The following is a 16,935-nucleotide window of genomic DNA, read 5'->3' on the forward strand; positions in this document are numbered from 1 at the left end:
GCCATTTGATCACATTGTATTTTTGTATATATGTATGTTATTATGTTGAAAAATTGAAATTGAAAACATATTTCGTGGATGTTTCAAAATCAAACGCCTGCGCACTTTGAACGAATTGATCAAGATTTGTATTAACACAAAAGCAAAGAGGTACATTTGATGTCAAACATGATAAACGACAAAACCACAGAAAACGACTGTGTACAAAATCGCAGAGTTGCGTAAGTCAATGTTTTACATCGCATCGGCAAAATCGCAGCCATACAACGAAGCCGAACAGCTGTCAATATTTGTGACCAACCATGCGATAAGGCTGAAAAATCACATTTTGACTTCTTAATATATTTTAAAACTACGGTATCTTATGATCATAAAAATTGATATACTTCAATTCATGTTTATTACAAAGACAAATGGCATCAAACAGTTGGACTAATTTTCTGCAGTCCCATTTTCAGACATGCTTATAACTGTTTATGTAATTATTGCAGTTCTTAGATATAAAGTCTGATTAACTGAACATAGACATGTATTCTGAAATGTTTTAAAATAATGTTTTCATTACATTGCAAATTAATGTATAAATAAAATATGTTTGTACAGTCCGCACTCATGGCCATTTTGACGTCAAACGTCCCTCTTTATGACGTCACAACACAATTGTTTTCTAGCACCCAGGTCCCTTTACTCCTGGACGGTCACGTTGATTGGTGTACTGGTTATACATGACACGTGACCTTTATTACGATAATTTTATATACATGTATATCAAAAAAATAAAGTAAGAATACTGGAATAGATGACGTCAGAGAAAGCATAATCTGGGCCAGATCACGACTGTATGCATGCCATGTTAGAAGATGGAGTGCCACACTACTGACCTGCGTTGAAGACCTAATGTTATTACCTACTACGATTGTGGAGGAATGGCCACATTCTCATTGACAGCAGATCATGTTCTCCTATACGACACCTCTCTGTGCGAGGACCTGAGGACATCTCATTAGATGGTTGCCTCAGATGAACTTTCTAATCATCAAAATCAGCGTTCTAAATGCTAGGTACGAGTGAACGAAGCATTCAGACAAGTATATCTTATCATTGTATCTCGAAACAGAACATAATCGGGGAGTTCCGAAAGCAAAAAAGTTTCTTGTTGTGGGTCGTTATTAAAGCTCTGGATAATTTTCAAAAAATGAAAAATAGTTCACGCACGTGGAACTAAGAAAACAAATATTTCTTTCACTTATTAATTTATTTTTTTTTAAATATGATGAAGAGTTTATATAGAATGTTTGCAAGCTTAACGCATAAAAAATGCCATGTCACTACTGGCACAAGCAAGTGTCAACACTGTAACACATTTAAGAAAGAAATCACTTTTAGAATACGGTTCTAATTCAGGTGATTTAAAAGTAATTCTTTAGAGAACCAAATTTTAACAAATCTATCGTTTTACATCAAGAAATACAAACATTAACATAAAACAATTTCAGTCACAACAAAAAAAGATGTATAACATGGCCCACTTTTCGTTTTGTGACATTCTCTATTTTTATACTCTTTAAAAATCATCTCCAGCCATGCTGGCATTCATACTGTCACAACGTTCAAATTGGAACTAAATTAACAAGCAAAAAAACACAACCAAAACCATTTGCTGCGTAATGCACGTGCAACAGTAGCCAGATCAGTGGAAATTGAGTTTCAAGTGAAAATATAGCAGCAAGTGCAGCAGAGATTCGGCAAAAAGGAACGATGCACTGTTCATTTACACCCAGACCGTTGAGAGATCGAGCTGTTGCTGTACGTCAAGGAGCATCGCATTTCCACGTCACTGTAGCCGAATGACAGTCGCCAGGCTCGTAAGTCATGGTCACAGACAAGAGCAGATTCCAGATTTTCAGAGCAGATGGAAGAGTGTCCAGAGCCGACGAGAACATACGTAGCGTTGTGGGAACCGTTTGGAAGTGGTGGCGTTATAGTTTGGGACGGCATCTGTGGCCAAGTCAAGACAATTCTGGAGATTTGGGAAGAAAATATCATTGGACAGCTTTAAACTGACCTGGTTCTCTGCCTGAGCCCCGGATCTTGTTCCAGTAAGACAACGCAAGGCCCCATATATCGCGTTTTGTAAAAATATTTCACTCAAGCCAAAAACGTGAATGTGAATATCTTGACTTGGCCACCCACATAATACTTGTCACATAAGAGCACGACCAGTTCGCCCTTATAACAGGGATCAATTAGCACACATCCTCCGAGTAAAATGGCGTCGAATCCCATTTCATGTGATCAGACGTCTCACATCTTTTGCCCGTCTTCGATTTAGGGCGTGCATTGATGCCCGTGGTTGAAAAACACGATATTGACCTACAGGCGTGACACTCTGAAGAATTAAAGTGAGTTTCATGTGTTGATATGCGTCTTGATTGTTGATCGATTACTGAACAACTGACCCCATCATCCAAACTGTGGACACAATACCTACATCCTTGTTCTCCTTCACGGCATACCTTGTAATGATGTTGTTAATTCATGTCTTTTAACAATACAAGTATATTCCTTGATATTAGTCCTGTTACAAACAAACGAGTCTTTTGCTCATCAATTTGTTTTAACGATTCTTTTTACACACTTATCTGTTATTCTTTATAATGTTGTCGACGTCTTTTAACAGAAATTGAATATCAAGAATTTGTTCCACCAGGCTAACGAATTTCGACAAATGGGCAAAATGTGACCCTTCAACGTCATGTTTTAGGCACATAGGTGTTTTTATCGTGAACTATTCACCTACAGTATATGCAGATTTGTATTGAATACAATTATTAAAAACTGAAACCTTTTTATTAAGGAATAATTAATCAAGTAGAAATACGAATTACCAATTTTGAAAGTGATGCCGATGCACCCTGTCATTTCTGAGCGTCAAGGTTCTTCCATCACAAAGCGTGTATTTCCCAGGGTATATTTGTGTTCTGTGCCGGTTTATTTTAATAAGGTTCACATTTCCGAGTCGGGGAGGTCAAGAAAGGGATCGTTTTAGAAAACTAACATCTGATTTGCTCAAGAACCCACGAATCCTTCGGCAGGGCGGTCAAAGATCCATCAATATTCACCTGACCAAGGAGATGTCCTCAGATCAGAGTTTATTATCTGATTTTAATCATATTTGAATGGTCACTTCGTAACAATTGCAGTGGTTTGACGGCCATGATATAAATCACAGGTCAAATGGACAAATTGTAAATCTGTCACAGGTCAAATGGACAAAATGTAAATCTGTCACAGGTCAAATGGACAAAATATAAGTCTGTCACAGGTCAAATGGGAAAAGTGTAAGTTTGTCACGGGTCAAATGAACAAAAAGTAAATTGTCACGGGTCAAATGGACAAAATGTAAATCGGTCACAGGTCAAATGGACAAAATGTAAATCTGTCACGGGTCAAATGGACAAAATGTTAGTCTGTCACAGGTCATATGAACACGACGTAAATCTGTCAGGGGTCAAATAGACACAATGTAAATCTGTCAGGGGTCAAATAGACAATGTAAATCTGTTAGGGGTCAAATGGACAAAATGTAAGTCTGTACATGTCACAGGTCATTTGAACACAACGTAAATCAGTCAGGGGTCAAATAGACACATTATTAATCTGTCACAGGTAAAATAGACAAAATGTAAATCCGTCAGGGGTCAAATGGACAAAATGTAAGTTTGTTAGGGGTCAAATCACCCCACTGTAAGACACTGAATAGTGGCATGGTCACATTGTAAGATCGTAAGTGATAGAATGGCAAACGATGTAGCATATCACTGTTTGAATGGTGGCAGAGGAATAACATGTACGTGATTGACTGACTGCAATGTGAGAATGTTTCTCGCCCCCTGTGTACCAATAATGGCGCACTGCGACTACCAAGTTCCATGTACCCCTACTTCAGGGCAGTGCTATGGTCGATGCTTGTAGTGTCACTGAACAAATACAGCTACTGGCACGGATTGGGGTATCTGATGCCGGTGATGGGAGGATATGGTCGAATGTCGTTATTGACACGGTGTTGATGATCAAATGACACATTTGGTCGATTACCGGTAATGGAGCACTGCTACGGTAGATCGGTATTAGCGACGTTACCCCTGCCCTGACACACCGTTGGTATCATTGGCCAAGTACGACAGTGAAGCCTCGCATTGATGTTAAAACACTAATTGGGATCTTCATCTGCACAAGGATGAATCATTAACATCCGGGTTTATCGCAAGGGAAAACACTTTTCGAGGAAGCGTGACTTATACGCATTAATATTGTACATTTAGCCTACCTTCTGGTATCGTAAAACCCTCGCCATTCTGTGTTGGGTCGAGACTGGATTGTCTTTAGATGTACATTAATGAAACCGAAACCTGAAGTGAAGGTAGAGTTTGATCATTTATAAGTGATGGTTCTTGTTCCAGGAGATAGGCCTCAGATTTCTGTGGGTATGTTTGTGTGTGAGAGTGAGCGTGTGCGTGCGTTCGTGCATGCGTGCGTGCGACTAGATACACGAACTTTAGACCAAGCCTGTCTTTTTTCATCCCTGTGTCACGCTCTCAACCACGGGGAAATACTGACGTAGGCTTCAAATCGTCTTCCACAATTGTGAGTCGTAACCTTAAAGCAAAAACGCCAAATGTTGTTCCCTGTCACACAATGGCAATACATTATTATTCATAAAAATATTTATCTTGGTTGTAATATACATTACTACAAGTCCCCGTGTGCTGCTAAGTTCAAGCGAATAACGGTGCTAGTGCGATTGTTTCTGTTGTCATGTATTGAACGTAAAGAACTACTTTGTCGATCAGAAAGTAAAGACGGGTAAGGTTACAAAGTATCATAAATAATATACAACGCCAACGCCAACGCCAACGCCAACGCCAACGCCAGAGAACAACGAGATTAGATGCCGAAACAGATTCTGTTGGGCAAAAGAGGCAAAATAACGATGAAATTTATATGAATGGATTACTGAAAATCGGATGCATATTGCAAGAAATATAAGGACTATAAAAGAGACATGTCGCTACCACAAGAGGTGAAATAATAACGTCTTGGGTCATGAAGAATCGTACTCTAAATAATAACGATAATAAGCCAAATCCTATTACTCTTTTAGTATTTTTAGACAAAATACGTTATTAGTGAATTATAATATGTTGTTTTCCATCAAGTATATACAGAAACGTACATGTGTTATCAAAGGTGTAAACCCTTTTGGCCAAGCACACTATTTTTAGTCTATTTGCTCTTGAAAATCTTCACATTTCCTCTGATAAGAAATACCCACATTTTCAGATTGCAAACTAATTGCTAAGGATACACGATATATAACATTTCGTTCCCATTAGCCTTCATCGGTACGTGTAATCAATAATACCTAAAGACTTAAGAATCGAATATCCCTACAACGCGGCTTATTTTTCTCAGATATCCACGCCTTATGAGAAAAATAAACCTAGCTGTGAGGAAATCAGTTTCTGGCTGTTTCAGATCGTCAAAACTCGTCATTCCGGGGCGAGCCGAATGGCCAGATGGACGCAGTTCAATTCATGATGGCAAGCAGCGCACATTAGAGCTGTTTCCGTGGTTAGCCAAAATGTACTGTTACCCTGAAGACTATTAATTTTGACAGCAAATCTTTCTATCCACGTCAATCGTAACGGGAAATCCTTTACTAGTATTGACAAGTAGTATAGCTGTAATACTAATGTAAGTGAAACCACGGTGATAAAGACGTCTTCGACGGCTCTCTGCCTCTACGGGGAAGCGCCGGGGTCATGGGGGACATATCTATCAGAAGCTGGGTCATTGAAAGGACAGTACACATTAGGAACCCATCAAATGATTTGGAAAGTCTTACTAGATCACATTAGGATGGTGAAAATAATGACCAATGATTCCTTAATGAACAAACAACCGAAAAGTTCAAGTCTTCATTCTACCTAAATGATTAAACGCTTCATCATAGCCAAGCCATATTTCCAGTGTTTATCAGACTATTTACTTAATATCTCTATTGCGTGATCAATATTTATTCTTCATCAGCAAATGTGGAGAGTGGGAAGTTGTAATTGGGAGATAGTTTCATCCTTCTGGGCGATCCAGATCCGTGTCAAAATGCACATTATAGCATTCAAATCCAGGGATCGCGCCAATACTTGAACTGTCAGCAAATCTCTGTACTCTCTCTCCGAAGTAAGAAATGTGTACGACCTCCATGCGTCTAAGCTACCCCCCTCTTTGCTGACATGCCGTGTTACAACCGAATTACCTGAAGACACTGTTACGAGCAATAAAGAAGTTGTTATCTATTAAAGTGTCTAGTCTTCGTGTTGTTCCAACTAAGTGCCAATTAGTGACTTAACCTGAAATACAATTCAAATCCAACTTCCTCACTCTTTGATAGCTTGGAATAAACCTCCACCGAAGGTATTTCCTTTCAGATACGCGTGTCGTAGTCTTGTGGTTCAAGTGTTCGCTCGTCACTCCGAACGCCTGAGTTCGATGCCCCACATGGGGACATAATTTAATGTGAAGCCCCTTCTGGTGTCCCTGCCGGGACATTGTTGGAATATTGCTAAAAGCGGCGTAAAGCTATACTCAGTTACTGAGACACGCCCTCACGTTGTCACTACTTTATATATTCCGATTCTTGTCCGACTCACTACGACACACCTACTCACGATTAAATCTGGGCATCCTGGAAATATAGCCTCCATTTATGCTCCTGAGTAAATGAGTGAGTGAGTATGGTTTTACGCCGCTTTTAGCAATATTCCAGCAATATCACGGCGGGGGACACCAGAAATGGGCTTCACACATTGTGCCCATGTCGGGAATCGAACCCGGGTCTTCTGCGTGACGAGCGAACGCTTTAACCACTAGGCTACCCGACCGCCCCTTATGTTCCTGAACATCTAAATATGCGTCAACACAGATATCCAGACACTACTATTCGACACTGTCATGTAACGCTCAGTAATGGGACAACCGCGGTGATTTTGCATTATGCTGTTAAGCGTCCCCACCCGTGAACCTATTTGGTTCCTTGCTCTGATATACCTTGAATATCCTTACATGCAGCTAAAAAAACACTCAGTCCCAATTTTGAGACAAACTAATTAAATTATCCAAACACAACTACGATACCCGTATCAAATACATCACCATCGAATAACCATTTCCTGTTTATCCATGTTTAGCCACCATCAAACATGGGTGTATACTTTCTTTTGCCCGGAAGTTTGTTTAGGAAAAAACATTTTGTGTTTTCGAATGTTAAAATTTCCAGGGATCGAATACTCATTGACAAGCAATCCCGTCAATCAGAAAACAAATGCTTCTCGACATTGTAAAATACAATAATTATCACATTGAGAAGAATTGAAAGTAAAAAGACCACTTGGGTATTTTCTTCATTAACCAACTGCCTTTCTTAGTGGGAGTTAGAGATCGGAGATTTACTTAGTATCAAATATCGCGGCGTCCTGAAACAATGCCAGTCAAATAGCATCCCAACTTTCGCCTTGATTACTGAGAAAATCGCAAAGAACCGACATCCTTTTACTTGTAACAATTTTAATGCATGTGTGCTTGAATGTCTTGGGTGTAACTGCTCATTTGGATTAAGACCGCATCCGTGGTCTAGTGGTAAAGCGTCCGGGTTCTATCCCCAGTCGCGTCATACCAAAAGACGTTAAAAGATGGTACTTGTTGTTACCCTTTCTGGCGCTCGGCATTAAGGGGCTAAAACAAGGACTGGTCGGCTCGGAGTCAGTATACTGTGTCTGAGTGGGGTATTCATGTTAAACTGCGGCATGGTATCTCAGTGAGCTTCACTATAAATCGGCATCAGTCCGGACTAGTACAAGCACACACACACACACACACACACACACACACACATACATGCACGTCGCTATATAAGTGCAATAATCTTGGATGCGACGTTAAACCCCATTTCACATCACCTCATTTGGATTAATTCAGGGCATATGAAACGCGAAATCCCAAATGGGGTTGGGGTTCACTCATATCAAGGACTCGAACCCGTACTTTGGCAGTGCCCATAAAACCACTAGCTCTTAACATCTGTAGCGAACGTGGGATTGAGAATAAGCACTTAGACGCCGGTCAAATCCAGAACAGATCAAATAAAACAAACCGTTATTTCTAATGCAGCTTCTTAATGGGAACTCGTCTTCATTGTGAGGGAGTATAGTTTATTGGTAACCAGTTATGCGATGTATGAATAAAAGCGATAGAACACTTTCCATAGTCATAAGAAATATCTGCTAAACGCAGAGCCGAATGTACGATTCTGACGACATCATGAGCACGTTTTTATGAAGCACTAACAAATGGTGATGATACCAGGTGTTCGCGAAAAGGTGAGCGTATCCTGCATCACCGGTGGCACCCGTCACAAACACATGCAAAGGCAAACCAATAGTTCACCTGAAAAATACATGAAAACATATGGTACATGTCAAAATAGGGAATTGAATCGGACATCATTCTTGTCACTTCAGCGTCAAATTTTAAAATGTCCCCCACATGCCTACCATAAAATTGTTTGAAAGCTTTACTGGGGCCTTGAATGCTGTAACCTTGATCAAACAACGTTTGACCACGAGTTGTATAAGGCTCTTTGAAATTTTCTAAGGAACGTATGACACCTACCTTCCCAAAACTTCCCTTCCCGATGGCACGGAGAATTTGAAAGTGATCAAAGTTGACTGAAAAGAAAAAGAGCATTCATATGTTAATAAAAATCTGTATTATTATTCAACATGTATTTTTCAAACGTGAGACGCGGCTGAAATGTTGTTTACACTCTGGTACCAACAGGCCACCTCACACTCCAAAACTTTATAATCATTTCACCAAAGGCAAAACTCTTAGACTGTTCAGAGAGATAACAATATGTTTAAAATTGATGCACCTCTGAATCCCCCCGAGAAAAACAGCCTTCTCAGCAGATAGGCTGTAGGTCATTCTTCGCGCGAGGTTTGCCCCGCGATGTTCGCAAATTGATTTAAAAGTGTTTAATATTCTAACTGTCAAGACCGCGTTGTGTTTCTGTCGCGAGATCCCCTGAAGACGTTAAGTTGGACATCCACAAATTGTTTACTTTCATGCTACAGCATTTAGAAGGCGCATTAGGAGTTGCTGTCTTTCCCGTTTCGGATCGCCTATAAAGTTATATCCCATAATTAATCGAGTTTACTGCCTCTGTCGCTGTTTTTAGAAACATAACAGTAACAGCGACCGAGGAAGTAAACTCGACCCGTTCGTGTTCCTAGGCTTTACATTTCGGAAGGAAAGGTTTGGTTGTTTTTAAAACAATAATTATATAAAAGCGACAAAACCATTTCCATATTCAAAAGAAATCTCTGCTAAAAGCAGAGTAGATTGTACTATTCCAAATATGTGTTTATGAAATAGTGATGATAACAGGTGTTATCGAAAAGGAGGGCACCCGTTACAAACCAATGCAAAGGCAAATCAATTGGTCACCTGAACATATGGTGCAAGTAAAAATGGTTTGAGAAGGTTTGGGTACCAGGGTGGAACAATAGTAATAGTCCAAAAATATAGACGGTACCATTCTCAGTGCCAGATGTTAAGATTAACAAAATAAAGTACCGAATGCTGGTTATGCGTGTAGTATCAATGACTGCAAGGAACAACCACGATATACTGACCAAAGAAAGTTGGGGATCATAAATAGTTTTGAGGAAATTTTTTGTAGTGAAGACACAATTTCATAAAAAATATCCCCCCCAAAAAAATCATGATGCCAAACTTATTTGTTCTGTATATCGTGGTTATTCCTTACAGCAACGTTCGCAAAGCCTGTTCCACCTGGCTGACGGTGTTTCGCCGAACTTGAGCCCGAGTGAGTGAGTATGGTTTTACGCCGCTTTTAGCAATATTCCAGCAATATCACGGCGGGGGACACCAGAGACCGAACGTCACCCACCAGCCTTAACATTATGTAGCCTTTCCTCAGATTTGGGAGCACGGTATCCCAGTCGCTTAGAGCACCGCGATTCGCTTTGCAGAGTTGCGCCCCTTGGGCACGGCAAAAACCTATGAACGTGGGTTCGAATTCCGGTAGGGCGGGTTTGTTAGCACGGGTGGCCTTGTCGCCTGAAGTGTCGCAACTGAATTCGGGCTTTCAACCCACACGAGCGGACACGCCATGATAGGGTCAAAGTGGCGTTAAAACCAACCCTGTTACTCACTCACTAATTCACATTCAATTGACCGACCCTTACGTTGTTATGGATTCAATTGACTTTACTTTATTGTGCGATGAGGGATTAAATTGACTAAACTCGTAGTGCAATGACTGGTTCAATTGACTAGAATATTTACACAGAGAGGGATTCAATTGAATTCTTTCTTGTTTTTACAATAATGTTTTGTAATAAACTCGATATCGCGATTTTGTACGACCGTCCACGTGAATATCCGGGTTAGAATTGGTATTCGGCAACCCATGCTTGCGTTAGAGGCGACTAACGGGATCGGGTAGTCAGGTTAGCTGACTTGATGCAAGTTGATGCATATCATCGTATCCCAATTGCGTAGATTGATGCTCATGATATCAATCACTGGATTGTGAGGTTCAGACTCGATTATTTACAGAACCCCATATAGCTGGAATATTGCTGAAGGCGGCGTTAAACAATAAACAAACAAACGCATCAGGGCCCAAACTTTATTCAAAATCAACAAAACCACTAGACGCGTTATTACCACACCAGCTTGTCTGGTTTGTTTACAAACCACCGTCGCATGTTAGAAGTACGGCGTCAGGAAACAAACAGATGCTTTTTTTTATTCAATGTTAGTGGCGGGTGCTACTGGTTGGGCATGACATGTTTACCCTTTTGGCGAACATCTGGGCACGTCTCTGTTTTTCAAATAAGCATTCGTATACGTTTCACCGCTAGATTATATTTTACGCCCAGTGGAATCAAATGGTTAATCTCTGGCGTTGACGTTTTATATCCACATACCTCAGGCAGTAGTGTTGTAGTGGTATTGCTGGATATCACTGTCAACCGCAAATGATCCATAATATAGTTCATACTACAGGTCGGTCGATCTTGAGGCATGATTTTATAGTTAATAGGAAATAGGTAGTATGCAATTTGATATGGAACATCTACATAAGGGTTTTCATTATATTAGGAATAGTCACCTGGGCAGAAATACGATATCTTAAACTTTATCGTGTCATCTATTCTCCATTCGTTGATTAGAGCGGAACAATGAGTGATGGTATCGGTAATCGTTACCTAACGCCAGACCGTCTTCATGCAAGGGCGACACGCAACAGGGACTTCCGTCTTCTACACAATGAATTGCATGTCGTCTTGAGCAGAATCAAGGCAACAAGAGGACATACATTGTAGTGTCAAGGTATCGACAGGGCGGTGGGTTCAGCCGGAGGAAGTAGACGCGACATTGTAAAGGAACGAAGGAGTGAGTATTGTTTTACACCGCTTTTATCGAAAGAAGAGTGGTAGGGTGAGCTGGAGGCAGTAGACGCATCAAAGTAAAGGAAGGGTGGTAGGGTAAGCTGGAGGTAGTAGACGCATCAAAGAAAGGAAGGGTGGTTGGGTAAGCTGGAGGCAGTAGACGCATCAAAGAAAGGAAGGGTGGTTGGGTAAGCTGGAGGCAGTAGACGCATCAATGTAAAGGAAGGGTGGTTGGGTAAGCTGGAGGTAGTAGACGCATCAATGTAAAGGAAGGGTGGTATGGTAAGCTGGAGGAAATGGACGCATCACTGTCTGGGAAGGGTGGTAGGGTAAGCCGGAGGAAGTAGACGCATTCCAGTTATATCGGGGGGTGTCAGCTTAATATGGGAGGAAAGCCCGAAGTGATGTAGGTCTCAGACGTTTACCGCTACGGTGAAACCCATGGTGCTGACACACCTTGAAACATAATCGGGGCGAACCGGGATTCGAACCCACAATCATAATTTCTGGCGTGCCCAAGGGACGCTTCTCTGCACAGCGAATCGCGGCGCCTTAGACGACTGGGCCACCCGTTCCCTCGCATAAAACAATAATAACTCCCTTTATCCACCAACAGAAGATGAAATATCAAAACAAATAAACGTCCACCTCCACAGCCTGGATGACTCTGCCAATGCTAATAGCACATACAAAACATTCATCAAAGTGATACAAATGCAGTACAGCAGCGTCATCTCAGAGCAACATCTACAACGACGGCTTTATTACAGCTGCAGGTGTTGCTGATCAGCACCGCCGGCGATAACATGCTCTCATGACGTCACAGCAACGCTTCGTTTCAGGGGAAGACGCATGGCTCGCTTTCACCTGTCGCTTAGTTATTCAGGATCTTTGCGAAACGTATCAATCACACTTGCGGAAGCCATTGTTTAATTTAATAATACGAGTCTAGTGGCTTGGGGGGAAATTGACAATTAGTGTTTGACTGAACATGAAAGTGACGGCAGGGATGAAGGTCAAGGTTGAATAGTAATACCCTCCCAATTGAGAAGTTCCAGCCTGGGCGACAAACGACGTGGACACTAATGAACAGTGAGACCACCAAATTCACTTCCTGGAAGAATTATATGTCCCAAGTTTTCCACGCGTATCTCCCTTGTGGGGACTTCAAATATAGGGTCCCCAATGTCCTGGACAGAGTAGGTGCACCCAGTACCCATGCTTGTCTCCCAGATGGGATTCCTGGACAGAGTAGGTAAAGCCAGTACCCATGCTTGTCTCCCAGATGGGATTCTTGGACAGAGTAGGTAAAGCCAGTATCCATGCTTGTCTCCCAGATGGGATTCCTGGACAGAGTAGGTTCACACAGTACCCATGCTTGTCTCCCAGATGGGATTCCTGGACAGAGTAGGTAAAGCCAGTACCCATGCTTGTCTCCCAGATGGGATTCCTGGACAGAGTAGGTACACCCAGTACCCACGCTTGTCTCCCAGATGGGATTCCTGGACAGAGTAGGTACACCCAGTACCCATGCTTGTCTCCCAGATGGGATTCCTGGACAGAGTAGGTAAAGCCAGTACTCATGCTTGTCTCCCAGATGGGATTCCTGGACAGAGTAGGTACACCCAGTACCAATGAGTGCCTCCCAGTAGGGATTCCTAGAGGTCCCCATGCTTGTCTCCCGCCAAGGATTCCTGGACAGGGAAGGCCCCCAGTACCCATGCTTAACTCCCACCAAGGATTCCTTGACAGAGAAGGTCCCCAGTATCCATGATTGTCTCCCGCCAAGGATTCCTGGACAGAGAAGGCCCCCAGTAACCATGATTGTTTCCAGCCAAGGATTCCTGGACAGAGAAGGTCCCCAGTACCCATGCTTGTCTCCCGCCAAGGATTCCTAGACAGAGAAGGTCCCCAGTACCCATGTTTGTTTCACAGTCGGGGTTACCTAACAGAGAAGGTCCCCAGTACCCATGTTTGTCTCACAGTAGGGGTTACTGGACAGAGAAGGCCCCTAGTACCCATGCTTGTCTCACAGTAGGGATTCCTGGACAGAGAAGGTCCCCAGCACCCATGTTTGTCTCCCGCCAAAGGATTCCTGAACAGAGAAGGTCCCCAGTACCCATGATTGTCTCCCGCCAAGGATTCCTTGACAGAGAAGGTCCCCAGTATACATGATTGTCTCCAACCAAGGATTCCTGGACAGAGAAGGTCCCCAGTACCCATGATTGTCTCCCATCAAGGATTCCTGGACAGAGAAGGTCCCTAGTATCCATGATTGTCTCCCGCCAAGGATTCCTGGACAGAGAAGGTCCCCAGTACCCATGTTTGTCTCCCGCCAAGGATTCCTGGACAGAGAAGAGCACAGGGAGCACAGGACAGAATCGCAGTATCTGATAAACCAGACTTATTTTGGTCAGATTAGTTGCTGTCAGAGGCGATAAAGATGGGGGGGGGGGGGGGGGGGGGGGGGTTGGCCACATTGGGCCCTGGATATGATTGTGTCGAGCTGCAACATGGGGCATCACAGGTACCCAGAACCAATAGCTTGTCTCCTTTGTCGCAGGGCAGGTTCACATTTGCCCGATTATGATATAATAGTAAGACAAACTGCCATGTGTCTCAGTTGTTTTGTACCCTATGGGAATATCCGGATCGGTACCTCATGCTTGTCGAAAAAGACGAAAGATGATGATGATTGACTGATTGTGTGCCATCGTACCCTGATGGTGTTGTTCGTTGATCATGATTTCAACCACTGGTTCCCTCGTACGGACTCAAACATGTAATGCCGCAATGATATAGCTTGAATATTGTTCGCTGTGGAGTTAGTAAGTTGCATACACTAACTCACGGGTCACTTATCACGATGCTCACACTAAGAATCACCAATTCGCCTTCTCAGCCCGTCATTTCTTTGTAATTCGGCTGAATTTAGTATACACAGAGACTGCAACTATCAAAGAAATTATTCTTCAAAATTTTATGTTAGATGTTAATAAATAGACTGCCCCTTATTCGACAGTGACCAAGATCGACTTCTGTGGAGTAACTACGTGGTCACTTTTTTCTTCGCTTTCCACAACACTTTAACCTAACTGCTGTGTAGATCCCCATTTGGGGCTTAGACGGTATACTAAGAGGACATTGTGTCACATTGCGTCCATATCAGCTTCCTGTTTTACCGGAAATAGCAAGCCTAAGGCGCATAACAAGATGGCGGCAAATGTGGTAAGGGTGATAACGATGTATGCACAACACTTAAACTCCACGAGGCACGGGTAACCTGGCAACCACTGACGTTTCCATCTGGTTAGTTAACAAACACATATCGTCTGCAAAAGGTCAGAAGTTGACGCGAGCAGGAAGAAATGATACCGGGAATCGTTTCTAGATTGGCTGGCGTTGACAGACGCGACAGGACAAGCATAAATCTATGATACTTTCCTAACGACCAGTGGATCCTCACAACTTGCAAGTCGCATAAGGCCGTGTATTTGTTAAGCGTCCAGAAACTTTGAAATGACTTTTGCTGATGGCCTACCCCGGGAGGCTAACAATAGCTAAAAAGCTTCCGACAACGGGGCCCATTAGACGGGGCTGTGACTAGATATGCATTTACACGTTAATTTATCAAAGCAGCGCAGATTCCAGCATATAAGATAGAGAAAGAATTCAATAGAAATTCATTAATGAATTATACACATTGTGGCCTCATTTCGTAACCGGAGCCGGGTTGCTTTATCGTGATGGATGGAGATATACTAAAAGTCTTAGTCTATCTTTAATACGGCTAATGTGACATGCCCACATCGACTGAAAAAAACACTTATTGACGTGGAACGGCATAATCACAATAATCATTTTAAAGTACAACTTTCTATAGTGGCTTTCTGTGCCGCGATCAGATTCCAGCATACTGACTAGGGCGTTAAGCCACGCATTCGCTCATTTTCTCACACGTTGATGAATGCGACACTAAACTATACTTATGCGTCCTCTATGATTTGATCACGATCAGGATGTTTTCGCGAAGGATATAATTTAGTTCCTTGGTACGGAAGAGGGCCTTTGCAGTCGACTATTTCCAGCCTATGTTCTAATGTGCATATGCGGTCGTCTCCAGTGAATGGTATAGTGCGAGTGAGGCCTGTCAGTTTATTGAGGCAGGGGGGAGGGGGGCGGTCGGGTAGCCTAATGGTTAAAGCGTTCGCTCGTCACGCCGAAGACCCGGGTTCGATTCCCGACATGGATACACAGTGTGAAGCCCATTTCTGGCGTCCCCCACCGTGATATTGCTCGAATATTGCTAAAAGCGGCGTTAAACCATACTCACTCACTCACTAATGAGGCAGGAAAACCCAAAGTGTCGCACCTGTATTGTGCAACTAGCATATGAATCTGAAGCAGGATCATAGGTTTCTGGCACGCCTAAGGGACGCAACTCTGCACAGTCAATTGTATAATTTAGCACAGCGATATTGCAAATACTGGTTTCAGATAGAGGTTATCAGTTTAAAGTGTTTATACAGAAAGCAGAACCCCCTTAAGGTCTTAAATGGCTTGTGCAATGACCCCAAACTGGGATTAGCGCCGAAATCAAAGATTGCAACCTGAAGCCTTGCAGATGCACTGATTTCGCTTGTATCCTTTAAAAATTATACATCAAATTCTAAAGCAATTGTAAAAACAATCCTTTGGGCACAAGTACAAGTGTTTTAATACTATTTGTCACATTCATGTTAAGGCATTTGGCTCATGCCTGAGTATATACAGTCAAGTTGGGATCTCAAATGTATTTCCAGAATGGCTGCCATGATGGCAATGTTATAGGTGAGGTGAAATGGGGTTTAACGTCGCGTCCAAGATTATTGCACTTACATAGCGACGTGCATGCACGTGGGTGTGTGTGTGGCTGCTTGTACTAGTCCGGACTGATGCCGATTTATAGTGCTAGCTCACTGAGATACCATGCCGCAGTTTAACATGAATACCCCACTCAGACACAGTATACTGACTCCGAGCCGACCAGTCCTTGTTTTAGCCTTAATGCCGAGCGCCAGACAGGGTAACAACAAGTACCATCTTTTAACGTCTTTTGGTATGACGCGGTCGGGGATCGAACCCCGGACCTTCCGCTCTCCGGGCGGACGCTCTACCACTAGACCACGGAGGCGGTGGCAATGTTATAAAATAGGTCGGAATAAAACATGATTTTGCGCAGCGACATGTTAATTGACGATAGAATGTCATAATGGTGCATGAATAGAATGTCATAATGGTGCATGAATAAATTGCGCAGCCATGGATTCAAACGACATTTCTATTCTGCTATGACACACAAATGTAACACAAAGCCTACACATAAACTGGACCATGGACAACTTGACATTTT

General features: G+C 42.5%; 1 protein-coding gene across 1 annotated transcript in view; it reads right to left on the reverse strand.

The window, feature by feature from the left end:
* LOC139452682 (serine/threonine-protein kinase 32B-like) overlaps positions 1-16,935 on the reverse strand; it is a 146,845-nt gene that overhangs the window by 64,153 nt on the left and 65,757 nt on the right. The window contains exon 2 of the mRNA XM_071234226.1: positions 8,731-8,786. Within this exon, the coding sequence (XP_071090327.1) occupies positions 8,731-8,786 (56 nt within the window). The remainder of the gene's footprint in view (positions 1-8,730; positions 8,787-16,935) is intronic.

Source organism: Haliotis cracherodii, unplaced genomic scaffold, assembly GCF_022045235.1.
Source record: "Haliotis cracherodii isolate W230 unplaced genomic scaffold, xgHalCrac1.p SCAF_9, whole genome shotgun sequence".
Lineage (NCBI taxonomy): Eukaryota > Metazoa > Mollusca > Gastropoda > Lepetellida > Haliotidae > Haliotis > Haliotis cracherodii.